We start from the raw sequence: 15054 nt of genomic DNA, 5'->3' as shown, positions 1-15054 counted from the left end.
AGTTTGTTTGAGGTGGGATTCTTCTCTCTGGATATCCGCTCTCTGAAGACTAGTCATGTTGTCCAGGTCTAGGCTTCTCTTCTAATCACACTTTAGAACAATTAGCTACAAATTTGTTATTTAAAACTCCTCACAGTGAAGGAAAAATTTCAAGTCCATTCAAATTTCACTTGCTGAATTATTACAATATTACCAAAAGTAAACATGAAATAAGTTAGAAAGTAGTGAAACTTAGAACCAGATCTTAGTGTAATGTAAGTCAATGTAATGCTGTTGACTCCAGATTCAAGGGATCTTCTTTTTATAGTAGCCAAGCTTTGATCCTACTTTTAGGAATACCCAGCTTAGTGGTTATACTGCTTCTGGCTGTGATAATATTATAGAGACCTTATTGCAGCATTTCAGTTCTTAAAAAGGGCCTATAAGAAAGATGGGGAGAGACTTTTCAGCAGGGCCTTTGGCGACAGGATGAGGGGTTTAAACTAAAAGAAGGAGATTCAGGCTGGACATGAGATAAAAATGCTTTACAATGAGGGTGGAAAAACACTGGTACGGGTTGCCCAGAGAGGTGGTTGATACACTATGCCTGGAGACATTCAAGGTCAAGCTGCATGTGATTCTGGGCAGCCTGCTCTAGGTGAAGATGTCCCTGCTCATTGCAGGGGGGTTGGACTAGATGAGCTCTGAAGGTCCCTTCCAGTCCCAAACTGTTCTGTAATTCTATGATAAGCATCAGCTACAGTTCCTTTTCATGGTGTTTGTTAGTAGTCAAACTTGGGCAGTTTGCTTCTAAGAATATGTTTGTATAACCCAATGCAATGCCTCTCAGCAGGATTTATTACCTCCACTGGACACCTTATTAAAGCAGTTGCAGAGCTTCCAGTACTCAGGTAGCTTAGACGTCCTTACATACCACTTCATTGTGCTTCACAGATCATGTTTTCTTTACATATATATGCATCATATCATAAATCAAATCGAATTATCCATATGCCCATCTGGGGTCTGGATAATGATGGCAGTGTTTTTAAAGTCAGTCACCCACCCCAGCATTTCTGTGTCAGTTTTTATTTGGTTTTGTTGTTGATTTGCCTTTTTTTTCCCCAAAAAAACTTTCTCGTTTCCTCTCCTCTCCTCTCCTCTCCTCTCCTCTCCTCTCCTCTCCTCTCCTCTCCTCTCCTCTCCTCTCCTTTCCCTTTCCCTTTCCCTTTCCTTTCTTCCCCTTCCCTTTCCCTTTTCCCTCTCCTCTCCTGTCTTCTCCTCTCCTCTCTTCTCCTCTCCTCTCGTCTCCTCCCCAAGATTCACTTGTAGATCTGATTTATATTTTTTCATATTTATTTATAACTCATCATTCCAGGTACCCTTCTAATAGTTTTCTCCTTCTCATGTTTTAGGGTCTGCCCGGCCCACCAGGTGAAAAGGGTGAAAATGGCGATGTGGGCCCAATGGTAAGACTTATTCCCCGTTGCTCACTCTGGAGGACATAAGTACCATCCGTGTATTCCTGTCTTTTCTCTGTAGCTAACAATTTGAAAAGCTGCTCCTGAATTTGGTGCATGTGTATGAAACATTTTGTGTAACAGAAACTCTCTCTGGCATTTACTTTGTTTTCCCACATCTACCTCCTCATCTTTTATATCAAGATTTAAGTAACTTAAGAAAATAAAAGACTAGGTAGCAAAGCAGATGCTATGTGTGTCTGAGACAGGACAATGGCAAGCAGGTTCAGGAAAGAACAACTAAAAGGAGAGGCCACTTCACCAGAGTGTTTGGAGATGCTTTTCTGAAATTCAGGGCAGTGTACCTTAGCTGCAGGGGATTGCAGGCCAGAAGATTGTAAACACTCTTTGGCTATGTTCAGTCTGTTTCTCTGGGTGATCTTGAGTTTATACTGTTGACTGAAATGCAAGCTACCTATTATACATTTTCCTCCAACACCCTATGCCAAGCCTGAATGCTTTATTATTGCCTGTCTGTAGGCACCGTAGCTGTTACCAGCAATATAAGATGCTCCAGAGTCACTGCACAGTGCAATGGGTATGCAGGTAACCCGCAGAGAAAATACAGTGCAGAACACCAATCCTCAGGTGTTCCAAGCATCTGCTCTTTTCCAGCTCAGGTACTATATACACATAGCCTGGATCCCCTGTCACATTGTGAACTCATGTAATGGGCAGCAATCTAGCTCTGCCATTTCTGTAGCAGTACAAAGATTAAAATCCCTATAGGGATCAAGCATATTATTTTTCATTGGCCAAATAAGCCCCATTATGAATGTAACTATATAAAATTTTCTCTTTGATACAGGGTCCACCTGGCCCTCCAGGTCCAAGAGGTCCCCAGGGTCCTAATGGAGCTGATGTAAGAATTAACATATTTTTTGTTCTCTCAGTAATTCAGTAAGCACTATACTGTGGATAACTATATTTTGGGTAACTAATATCTTTTATTATTTAGGGTCCTCAAGGACCACCTGGCTCAATCGGCTCTGTTGGAGGTGTTGGTGAAAAGGTGAGTATCGATAATAACCTCCCAGAAAGAGAAATCATTGGAATAGAATATGAATATACATTTGGATTCTTCTTTAGAGCTATATAGATATATTACAGTTCCTAAATATCCTTCATTGACCTATTGACTGTTAACCATTGTTAATAGTTATCTAGCTATATTCCTAATGGCTGACTTACCACTGCTGGTCTTTTTATTTCACGTTTTACATCACAAAAATATTTTATAATCAGAGGAAAGAGCTTTGGAGCAGAAAAGGTAGCTTTCGGGTGAAAGATAAAAGTAAGGTTATGGTGATTTCCATAGCTACATAATTTGATGTCTACAGTAACATTATTGGCTTCAAGTATTTTTCACGTTATACTTGTGTATCTTAGAATATCATATACTCCTTCATCTGGAACTTTATAAACTGTTACAGAACATATCAGTGGTAAACATACCTATGAAGTGAAGCAGACCTGAAGCTCAATATATATCTGTTCCTCATACGGATAGATACAGTTCCAATAAAGTCAAATGTTTGAGGATGATTTGTGCTATTTGAAAATTTGACTTAAGACTGACGCTATATGACACGCATTTTTCAAACTATTTTAATTGCTGCTTTCAGTTCTTTATTCAGAAAATGTCTTACCAACATATGTAGTGATTTTTTTTTTTTAAATTCATATCTTACCCAAAGAGCATGTAATATGCTTTCCTTTTCTTAAATGGCTTTTTTCTGTGTGATTGATTTGAATTGCCCTTGTAAACTATTATAAAATGCTGAGCAAACAGAAAATTCAAAAGTCTCTTGAAATTCCTATTTATATTTATTTAACCAAGTTAGATGACCTGACCTTATCATGCATGTAAGCCTAAAAGCATTTTATTGTAATGTTATAGATTTAATACAATTTACTTTCTCTAAATTTTGATTTTGAATGGAGTATAAGGTGAAGGAAACAGACCATAAATGTATTCAAGGCCACTGTATAAATAACTTACTGAGAAACTATGTAGATTTCTCATATTTAAATATTTACCACGTATCGTATGTATTCAAAGAGGCAGTGATGTTAATGAATCCTAGAAAAGACATCCCTTGGAATGCCAGTATTGGTAAAGCTGACTCTATTGATAACCTTTCAGAATATGTTTTCCCCTTTTCTTACTTGTCCCATCAAATACCTTTTTTTTCATCTTCCTCATATACCACTACTGAATTTTAGCACCTCAGAAGTCTTAACTTCTGGTTCTTCTAATTTATCCACATACATACTCTCTCTTTGACACTGTATACCTGTATTGTACCTCTAGGTACAAATCCATCAGATCTATGAAGTTACAAGTAATGACTCAGGTATCAAGTCAGTCAAAATCACTTATATTTGTCATTATCTTCTTCTTGATCACTGTCCAAAAGTATGTCACTCTGCTTCACAGAGCCTTTAGGTATTCCTTCTTTTCAGAAGATAAGGAAGTTGCCATTATTTTCACAGGATCATTTGTATGGCAAATAATAAATATAACAAAAATCTGCAGTTCATCCTACAAGCTTGTTCCCTTGTGATGACAAAAGATCTTTCTTACAATGCTCTTCAATATTGTTGACATCTACCATAAAATTTTGGTTGTATGTCTGTTTTTTTCACTAAAATATGAAATGTGTTACTTGTTATCTTTAAATAGCCCTTCACTTATATTAGGGTCATGTTAAAAGGAATCAACAACCTATTATCAGTATGACCAAACTATTCTTTTTAATAGAATCTTCTGATGTTTTACAATTTTTTTCTACTTACCAGTGCTCTGGGATGTGGTGAAGAGAGTACTAGAATGATGTAATATGATATACGGCTTGATGGAAAAGTATACTACTTTGTCTCCCTTCTTTATCTTTTGAGATCAAAGGGTACTGAGCCCAAGCAGTTGAAACTATTAACTTTACACTGTAGTTTATTCATGATAGCTCTGTCATTTCTTAAGCTGACAGTGCTTCGTTTCATTCCCTGTTTCTCAGGATGTGGCTCTGAGCATCAGCTCACCTGTTATGTAGCAGTGGCATTCTTAGGTCTTCAATACTTTTTACCCTGAATTTCAGAAGTCATACAAAATATATCCTTCTGCTTGAGTGCATTATTAACAAGGATATTCCCTCTCATCTCCCAGTGTTGTGACATTGTTCCTCCAGACTATTTTAAAAGAGAGCTTGTCCTCATGAAGGATGTAGGATTTGGTTTTCTCTCTGGGAAGAGTACCAAAAATGTGTCTGAATATTAGAGTTCGTAGAGATGGCAGAAAAAGTGATTAGAAAAAGAGTGTTTATGTCAGTGAAACAGAAACAAATGGCACTGTGAAAAGAAAAATTCTTCCTGTGACCACTGGGGTACTGAGAAAATGTATATTATGAGAACACCACATCCAGGGTAGCACCTATTCTGTTCACTGCTGTAAAAAAAAAAAAAAAAAAAACCCACTTCCTATATTATGTGGCCCATTGAAGTCAATAGGAATTTTGCAGTTGGTTTCAAGCATCACTCTTAATTCTTACTGTTTCACGATCAAATTATATTCCAGTCATTTTGTTAAAACATTGACTTATTTAAGCTCCTTATGCCTTTGTTTCTCCCCGTGACTCTTCTATGTGATTTAGAATCCCTGTTTGTGATAATCAGCTCACCAGATTTAATTCAAGAACATGAAATTCAGACTGTTTATCACTGGTTGTCATTTTTATTTCCTGTTGCTTATTTCCCATGTTCTCTGCATTCATAAAGAGAAGCTTCCAAGTATATTATTTTGGAAGTTTTTATTTATTCTAATGACTTTCCTCCTGATCAAGTTTTAGTACATGCCAGGTTTTTTTCTGAGTTAGGATACCTTCCTTCTTAATTTCAGTTCCTTTTAATAAGCTCTGCAAGTGTAGAAATCATGAAGAGTTGTTTTGTCAGTAGGAGTTCCTGCAGTGGGAGGATAGTTCACACTTTTTGACAAAACATGCATTTTCTCTTATTTATTCCCACACATTTGTTCCCCAATGTTCTTCTTATTACGTCATCATGCTTTGGCCCCTGCATCCCTTTCAGGAAAGACAAAGCATACAATAGATAATGCAATGCAGCGCTGATTGTAGAGAGTGTGGAAAAGTGTCAAATGTTTTAACCTGTCACTGTGTAGGAGGGAAATAGATTTTCTTACTTGCATATTTGAATGGTTAGACTAGGAGAGATTTTGTCACTGATAACGGCGCTTCAAAGCCTCCTTATCTTCTGGCAAATTACAAACATTTTTTGTAACCCATAGTGCCATTTACTTTTAAGTAACTTCTTGTTTCCTCTGCGGTACGCGAAAAGCCCTAAGTGTTCGAAAACATCTTCAGTACAGATGTGCATGTAGCCTTGCATTATTAATGGCAGTAGCTTCCATGGACTGGTCTAGAAGTCTTGAGAATTACACTCAACTAGAACTACTTGAATCTAGCTTCCACACAGAAATTATTCTCTTTGTTGTGCTTACAATTAAGAAAAAGTGGAAAAACAAAATGGACCAACACATGCTTATCTCTAATCTGGTATCAGAGGCCACAGCATGTGTTAAACTGGCAGAGTCAATGAGTAATGCAAAATGAATGTCTGGAGAACCTAAGCATTCTTTCTGCAGCCTCTCAGAGTTTAGATCTGGTTTGCTGTATGAAAAAGTCTGGTTAGAAAACCACTGCATTCATCTGGGTTTATCCTCCTTCCTATTATATTATTCTAAAATTATTTTTAAAATAGTACGCTAATAAGGAGTCCAACACAGTAAACAAGTGAAATCAATACTTTATATGCTTAATCAGCCATTGATTTCTACTGCAGATGGAAGTGAGAAGACAAAATCAATTGAATATTCTCACCCTTAAGGTTAAACCTTAAAGTTTTAAGGTTTCTAAACACATCTGATTTAAACCACATCTGATTAGTTTGCATAGGCATCTTTATGTGTGGGTATCATTTTTCCACACATCTCTGTGTAGACAGTTGCTAAGGTACTTGAATCAAGATGTGTCTGTCACAGTTTATGCTACCTGAATATCTATCCTAACAAATTACTTTTAATAACTTTTCATGAACTCACTGGCTGTGATCTCTTTTAATCCTTCTCCATCACTCCAACATGCTTGTAAACATAAGCCCTCCCAGAAAATACAGCACAGCTTTAGAATTTCTCTCTTGATTAAATTTAGCTCTCCACAGAGCCTTTATATATATAAATATAAATATATATATATATAACACAGTCACATGTGCATACCAGCGTGAAAAGGGATTGTCTTCTAGAGTCACAATTTCCCTGCACTTTGTATGGACAGTTCTCTAGCACTGGTCATAATAAAGACAACAAAGGACTTTTACACTACTGTCCTTAGCCTGATAGCAAACATTCTGCTTAGTTAATCCAAGGAGGTTTTCAGAATTAAACATGTCCATGAAATTACATGACTCTTTGTAGTTTAAAATGTCCGTCTTTGCTTGTTGAAATTCTGTCAGAGGAAGGCTTTGCCTATCTAACTATTAAAAGATCCTATCCAATAACAAAAGATAAAAAAGTTCCAGAGGTGGAATAAATTTATTATTAGATCATAAAATCTGTTTCCCAAAAGAATATGAGTTATTTCCCATGAAGAAGGTACATCAGATTGTGAATTAATACTGTCTTTACTAAAAATGCAAAGAATGACAAGGGCAAACAATAACCTAGATTGCACAGGGTTTTGTAGCTACAAATATGCAGTCTGTAAATATATATCAGCTACAGTCTTCTCTATCAAAACATTGCTTAGCTCCTATAACAGCTGTCTAAAACTAGTATAACTTTTTATGGAACCTAATATTTGGAATATAAAAACCAGTTTCAGAAAAAACAAGGACTCCGTACAGGGAAGAGTCATATTTTTTAATAGAGCAATGATTTAGAAGTGTTAATCTGAGATGAAACTTTTAACTGGTCTCATCTTTTACAGATGCCCTTTAAGGGAACATCTTTGACATTCTCCAATTTTACTGTTTTCCACACTGCTGCTTACTGGAGAGTTACTATGCCCAGAGCTTATATAGGCTGCCTCAATCTTCCAGTTTCGACATGCTGTAGTAGGGACCCTGAGATCCCAGGAGCAGAGTTTTCTTCTGTTGTACCCAAGTGTAGATCGTTATGTTGTAGAAAGCCCATCTTTTCTCTTGTTGCATGATATCATAAAATTAAATTGTATTTGTCAATGGAAAGGGTAAAAAGTGCATTAGAAATCAAATGTGAATCATCATAATCAGAAAGGCAAAGAAAGATCTTCCTCAGTGAGAAACTTAGAATGGTATTATATTGGTACAAGTGCTTGTCAGGAAAGACTTGGCACAATTAGCGCTCTTATGTCACTCAGTTAGTTAGTCCTGCAATGGGGACACCTGGTGAAAGGGTCAATATTGTGTACTCTGATACATCTGCTAACTTTAATAACATATTTTTTTTTGCTAATTCCAGACCTTATTCTCTGTTGCTATATAAATGGAATTTGATTAATAATAGGAATGAACAAAAATACTGATAATGCTGCAGGTTCAGTAAAGCCCATGCAGAGGATAAGGAAATGAAGATCATGGATTTTTCTAGAAAACATACTTAATGGTTATTGACCTGAAATATTCACTAGATTTTTTTTTTATAATGAATGCTGTATTGCAGAAGCAAATGAGTATTAAACCACAACAAGTACTAAAAGGGATCATTAATCGTTAAATTACTGCAAATGCAAATATGTCTAATAAAACACATCACAGTTTCTGAAGGCAAATTCACCGTTTCAAAGTGCCCTTTCTAAAGGCATTTTAATATTGCTCCTAAAATTGTGGTTATCTGTTATTTATCCTACTCTTGAATTCAGTTGGGTACTCAGATCTTCTTCCATTCATCTAACCTAATGCTTACATTGGGCCAGATTCTGGTCCCAGAAACATCATTGTGCTGCCATTAGCTTCTATGAATAAAAGTTCAGTAACTATACCATGAGACTCTTGTAAAATTCATAGTTTATAATTTATCCTTTTTTACTGTCCAGGTGGAAATGCCAGATGTGCATGTTGTATTAATTGATTTGCCATAGAATAAAGAGGGGTGTGCAGGTCATACAGGATATGAGGGAGACACAGATTTATTCCGAATGTGTCTTCGAGTTCAGTAGATAGGATTGGGTGAAATGCATTTTCAACACCTCTACTCTTGTTTATAGACATAATTATTGGCAAGGATCATTTGGTTTGGAGAAAGAATATTTATGGGTGAAAAATATCGCTCCATTACATTGAGAAATCCTTTGGAATAAAAACATACTAGTTCTCATCTCAGCACTCCATGGGAATTACAAAGCAGATTCTGTTATCCTTCACAGCTTTGTGTATCTGTGAGGCTGATAGCTAAATATGCTATTAACACAGTAGTTTTCTAAAAGGTTTATCAGACCACTGAGCTAGAAAATAATCAGTCATAGCTAAACATTAAAATGAACAATTGCAAAGACAGACTTTGGGTTAATACTGTGTATTAGCTTAAAAAGAGACTGAATTAACTTAAATGTTCACTTAATAGCGTGTAACTTTGACTTGCACAGATTTTCTTCATAGTTTCATCCTCAAAGCCATCTGCTTTACTAAACAATTTCCATCACCAGTAAATTATAGTGTACAGCTTTATAGCTTGTGGTGAAAGTTTTACTAGCTAACAGCTACTATTTTATCCTTATGTTTTTCTTTATACAATAGGAGCAATAGTATCTTCACTCCACTGATGTTCATTTCCAATTAGCCTCCTCTTATTTGTAGAAATTTGCTTCCATGCAAAATGTATCTTCTAAAGTAAAAAAAAAACCACAGTCAATATACATCTTTGGCTTTTCTGTGACAAGAAAGAAAGAAAGATGGCAGAGAGGAAATCTGAAATATATGGGATAATAAAGGGGAAGATCTTCCAAAGCCCAAAGGGAAGGTTAGTCTTCCAAGCTCACTAAAAGCTTAGTTTGCTATATTCTCTCTAAAATTTCAGATTCCCTTTCTGCAAATCCATGTGTAACTCAACACCCTTTAGGGAGACCAAATATAAGACAGTTCTTGTAAGCTGTTAAAATGAACAAGCACAAGAAACATATGTAATAACAAGTAAATTCATAGAAATATCCTCCCTAATGACTCATCAATATATCCTCACAAATTTACAGGGTGAACCTGGAGAAGCTGGTAACCCTGGACCTCCTGGAGAATCTGGAACATCTGTGAGTATTTTGGGTTAGTTTTATTCTTAACACTTAATATGGTGAACTACAGTATTTGGTGGTGCTTACTTTAGAAAGCATTTCATCAGATTACTTGTGTACATTTTCTTTACATCTTCAGTGAAACATTGACACCTTTAAAATTCAGTTTGCTTCTGCATAATTATAGCCACATCTTGTACTAACAACTAGAGGACAAAGCTGAAGACTTCTTAAAAGAGTACCTGTTTTTCTTCCAAATGTATAAACTTTGACATGCAGTTGACACATTTTTCTCTCTGAAGACAGTTCATTGATGCAAATTGGGTGCAGATGTTGGCACTTCACCTGAGATTCACAGGTTTTCCAACCTGAGACTGAGGCCCTATTTTCCCATTTACTTGCCAGCATTTAGTGAGGAGTAACATTGCCTAGATCTGACAGTTTTGCCACTGTGATCTTTCTTAGCCATTCAATTTTCAGATTACTTTTTTGGGTTTATATGTTTTCCACAGGGCCCAAAAGGTGAAAGGGGAGAAAAAGGTGAGGCTGGTCCACCTGGAGCAGCTGGACCACCAGGTGCTAAAGGACCTCCAGGTGATGATGGACCTAAGGGTAACCCAGTAAGTTAGCTTAATAGTTTTCATATAAAGCACTATGAAGCACTGCCGAAGTTATGCTACGTATAGAACTGTATATAATTTTCCACATTTGAACTAAATTCATTATATGCTTCATTAAATACTTGTGCTAATTGCTGCCTGCTTGCCAATGGATGACATATCCTTGTGTATCTAGGGCCCAGTTGGTTTTCCTGGAGATCCTGGTCCCCCTGGTGAACCTGGTCCAGCTGTAAGTATACATAAAAAAAACAGGTTTAGGTCCTAGTCCTGGTTTGCATTAAATTCTAGTTAATCCTGCCTCTTCCTTGTCTGGGGATGTGGTCTTGCCTTTAACATATGTTGCTTTTCTGTTCATAAATATATGAAGGCTTAAAAAAGGTTTAGAAATCTTTAAAAAGTTTTGAAGACTAGTGTCTTTAAAAAAATGCTCTGTAGAAAAATAGTTCTTTTATATTCATCTATGAAACTAAGTTACTTAATTTAGCTGAATATTGTATTTAGTTTATTTTTCTGTGATTTCTGTAGGGTCAAGATGGTGTTGGTGGAGAGAAGGGTGAAGATGGTGATCCTGGTCAACCTGTGAGTTGTTTCGTGTCATTTTATTTCAGCTGCATGTTCTCTCCTATGCTAAGAAAGTATCTTATGCTGAATCAATGGTTTCTATACATTCATGCACTTAAAATACTTTCTAAATGGTTGCTTATCAGGGAATTATCCTGTACAGGTCAGCTTGAAAATAAAAAAATGGTAATACGTTGAGGTTGGAAGTAAGTTGTAAACTAGGGTTTAGCTGCAAACTTCAGGAAATCAGTATCTGTATGTCTTACTTTAACAGTACGTGCTTTTAGAGTTCCTGAAGGAAAGCTTATCAAAATGTTTAGCAACCCTGAAATGTTGAAGAGTATCACAGATTACCAAGATGGAATAGCCAAATGGCTATCAGTGCACAAAAGATTTTTCTGGGGAAGGGCGCCCATGGGGCAGGTAATTCACAAATGTGAGTGAAAATATTTAGGAAAAGTAATGACTTCAGCACCTGAGAAAGAGAAACTTCTTAATAGAGCTAGCTAGTAGGCTAAGACGTACATTATTTCTATGCAGCCACTCCCTGGTCTGAAATGTCTTGTTGCAGGTAGAAAGAGAAGAAGAATTACATTTTGTACAGAAACAAAAGCTGTTAAAAGTTTCAAAATACTGCCCTAAGAAAGGATTTATTGAATACACTTGTATACTTCTTTGTGTGTATTTATGGTGCTTACTTTCTGTCCTTTGAAAGGGGCCAACATATTGCTGATGTTTGTTGTGTTTAGTAAAGATTTATCCAAACTTTATCCTTTGTTTCCACTGAGCATATCATTTTCCATTGCAGGGTCCACCAGGTCCTTCAGGTGAAGCTGGTCCACCTGGTCCACCTGGAAAAAGAGTAAGTAATTTTTTTGCACATGACTCTTTCTGAGACACTATCTTCTAGACAATGTCAGCTCCTTGTTTTTCTATGTTGTGACACTCATAGATGATGTCTGAACTTTCTTCTAAGTAATGTGAGAAGTGAAAAAGTAGAAACAGCAGGGAGCGCGGCGACCAGGAGCGCGGCGAACAGAGCCGGCAAACAGAGAGCGTCGAGGCAGTTTGCGCGGCAAACAGAGAGCGTCGAGGCAGAGGGTCGAGGCAGTTTGCGCGGCAAACAGAGAGCGTCGAGGCAGAGGGTCGAGGCAGTTTGCGCGGCAGTTCGCGCAGGCAGGCGAGCGGGCAGGCGAGTGGGCAGGGAAGCGTTCCAACCGCCTCATCGAGAGGACTCGCCTGGAGTACAGGAGGGGGAAGGAGTGCTGAGGGACGTAGACGGATTGATTGACCAGATAGATCATGGTTACAATACGATCGAAAGCTGTAGTGAGTACTAATGTGGGTATCCAGACTGAGCCTTCCTGCAGACATGCAGCTGTGCAGGTCTCTGGCTGCAGCGAATGCCTGAGCCTGGCACTTGTATTGGAGGGAGCCAGTGATACTGCTTGTGTTCGCTGTGAGCAAATAAATGACCTGCTCAGGCAGGTGGCTGAACTGAGGGAGGAGGTAGAAAGGTTGAGAGCCATTAGAGAGTGTGAAAGTGAAATAGATTGGTGGAACCGCACCCTAAGGCAAGGGCAGAGGGAAGTGGTTCAACAAGCTATGGATCCCCTTCCCTCCTACCATCAGACAGAAGGAGAGAGCTTAATGGACAAGGATGGATGGAGGGAGGTTCCTCCTCGGAGAGGTAAGCGAAAACCCTCACAATCCCTTCCTCCCTCCCAGTTGCCCTTGAATAACAGGTACGAGGTCTTGGAAATTCAGGGCCAGGTGAATGGAGATGGTGAGGCAAATCTATCTAGTGAGTCACCCAGGGCTAGTCACTCACCCACATGCCTCAGAACTTCCCCAACCAAGAAGAAAAGAAGAGTAATTGTGGTGGGTGACTCCCTTCTGAGGGGAACAGAAGGGCCCATTTGTCGACCGGATCCACCCCACAGGGAGGTCTGCTGCCTGCCTGGGGCTCGGATTAGAGATGTTAAAAAGAAGCTCTCTGAACTGGTGCAGCCGTCTGACTACTACCCACTGCTGGTTTTTCAGGTTGGCAGTGACGAAATTATTACGAGGAACGTAAGGGCAATGAAGAGAGACTACAGGGCCCTGGGACGGCTGGTTAAAGGGTCTGGAGCGCAAGTGGTGTTTGCCTCCATACCTGTTGCAAGCGAGGGTGAAGGGATATATAAGAAGACTCTGCAGGTTAATGTATGGCTACGTGACTGGTGCCAAAGGCAGGGGTTTGGGTTTTTCAGTCACGGGCTGCTGTATGGGACACCTGGTTTGCTGGTGACAGGCGGGATACACCAGTCCCAGAGAAGAAAAAGGGTTTTGGGGCAGGAGTTAGCAGGGCTTATTGACAGGGCTTTAAACTAGTTAGGAAGGGGGGAGGGGATTTAACTGGGCCTGTTGGGGACAAGCCCAAGAGGAATATGCTAGGGATTGAAGGATGGCGGGCTAAGGAGGACTATCAATCTCTTGTTTCACTTGTGGGAAAGGATAGCTCTTTAGACCCTGTCCCCCAGGGGAAAAAGGGTACTAGGACTGGCTCCCTGAAATGCCTGTACACCAATGCACGCAGCATGGGGAATAAACAGGAGGAGTTAGAAGTCTGTGTGCGGGCTAAAGGTTATGATCTAGTGGCGATTACAGAGACATGGTGGGACAGTTCACATGACTGGAATGTGGTCATGGATGGCTATGTCCTTTTTAGGAAAGATAGGTCGGCAAAGCGAGGTGGTGGAGTTGCTCTTTACGTGAGAGAGCAACTAGAATGTATTGAGTTCTGTCCGGGGTCGGATGAGGAGCAAGTGGAATGTCTGTGGGTACGAATCAAGGGGCTGACTGGCACGGGTGATACAGTTGTGGGGGTCTATTACAGACCTCCTGATCAGGACGAAGGAGTTGATGAGGCTTTCTACAGGCAACTGGAAGTAGCCTCGCGACTACATGCCTTAGTCGTCGTGGGGGACTTTAATTACCCCGATATTTGCTGGAAGACTCACACAGCCAGTCATTCACAGTCTAGGAGGTTCCTTGAGTGCATTGATGATAATTTCTTAATGCAAATGGTGGACGTACCAACTAGGGGAGCAGCGCTGCTAGATTTAGTACTCGCCAACAAGGAGGGTTTGGTCGAAGTGGTGACGGTCAATGGCAGCCTTGGCTGCAGTGACCATGAGATGGTGGAGTTTAGGATCCTGTGTGGGAGGAATAGAATACCTAGCAAAGCCACAGTTCTGGATTTCCGAAGGGCCAACTTTGGCCTCTTCAGTCAACTGCTAAGGGAAGTCTCATGGGAAAGTGGACTAGGCGGTAAAGGGGCTCAAGATAGTTGGTTAGCATTCAAGGACCGCTTCTTCCAAGCTCAGGATCGGAGCGTCCCAATGAGTAGGAAGTCAAGTAAGGGATCTAGGAGACCGGCGTGGTTAAACAAGGAGCTGCTGGGCAAACTCAAGTGGAAAAGGAGAATCTATGGATTATGGAAGGAGGGGCTGGCCGCTTGGGAGGAATATAGGACAGTTGTTAGAGGATGTAGGGAGGCAATTAGGACAGCTAAGGCCTCCTTGGAACTCAATCTTGCTAGTCGGGTTAAAGACAATAGAAAGGGCTTCTTCAAATACATAGCAAATAAAACTAAAACAAGAGGCAATATAGGCCCACTGCTGAACGAAGTGGGTACCCTGGAGACAGAGGATATAAAGAAGGCAGAGGTGCTGAATGCCTTCTTTGCCTCTGTCTTTACTCCTGCAGACTCTCCCCGAGGGCCCCGGATTTCTATAGCCCCAGAAGGAGTCAGGACAAAGGAGGAGTTTGCTTTGGTAGATGAGGATTGGGTTAGGGATCAGCTATGCAAACTGGACATCTGTAAATCGATGGGTCCGGATGGAATGCACCCACGGGTGCTGAGGGAGCTGGCGGAGGTCATTGCTAGGCCACTCTCCATCATCTTTGGTAAGTCGTGGGAAACGGGCGAGGTGCCTGAGGATTGGCGGATGGCAAAGGTCACACCAATCTATAAGAAGGGCAAGAAGGAGGACCCGGGTAATTATAGACCGGTCAGCCTTACCTCCATCCCTGGAAAGATGATGGAACAACTTATTC

General features: G+C 39.7%; 1 protein-coding gene across 3 annotated transcripts in view; it reads left to right on the top strand.

The window, feature by feature from the left end:
• Window positions 1–15054, top strand: part of COL11A1 (collagen type XI alpha 1 chain) — a 168760-nt gene that overhangs the window by 128194 nt on the left and 25512 nt on the right. For all 3 annotated transcript variants that reach the window (XM_065669577.1, XM_065669580.1, XM_065669579.1), the window contains 8 exons: window positions 1395–1448; window positions 2308–2361; window positions 2458–2511; window positions 9737–9790; window positions 10285–10392; window positions 10568–10621; window positions 10918–10971; window positions 11762–11815. In XM_065669577.1, the coding sequence (XP_065525649.1) occupies window positions 1395–1448; window positions 2308–2361; window positions 2458–2511; window positions 9737–9790; window positions 10285–10392; window positions 10568–10621; window positions 10918–10971; window positions 11762–11815 (486 nt within the window). The remainder of the gene's footprint in view (window positions 1–1394; window positions 1449–2307; window positions 2362–2457; window positions 2512–9736; window positions 9791–10284; window positions 10393–10567; window positions 10622–10917; window positions 10972–11761; window positions 11816–15054) is intronic.

The sequence above is a fragment of the Lathamus discolor genome, chromosome 3 (assembly GCF_037157495.1).
Source record: "Lathamus discolor isolate bLatDis1 chromosome 3, bLatDis1.hap1, whole genome shotgun sequence".
NCBI classification, from domain to species: Eukaryota; Metazoa; Chordata; class Aves; order Psittaciformes; family Psittacidae; genus Lathamus; species Lathamus discolor.
Note: the sequence above shows the minus strand (reverse complement) of the source record. Positions and strands in the feature narration are given on the sequence as shown.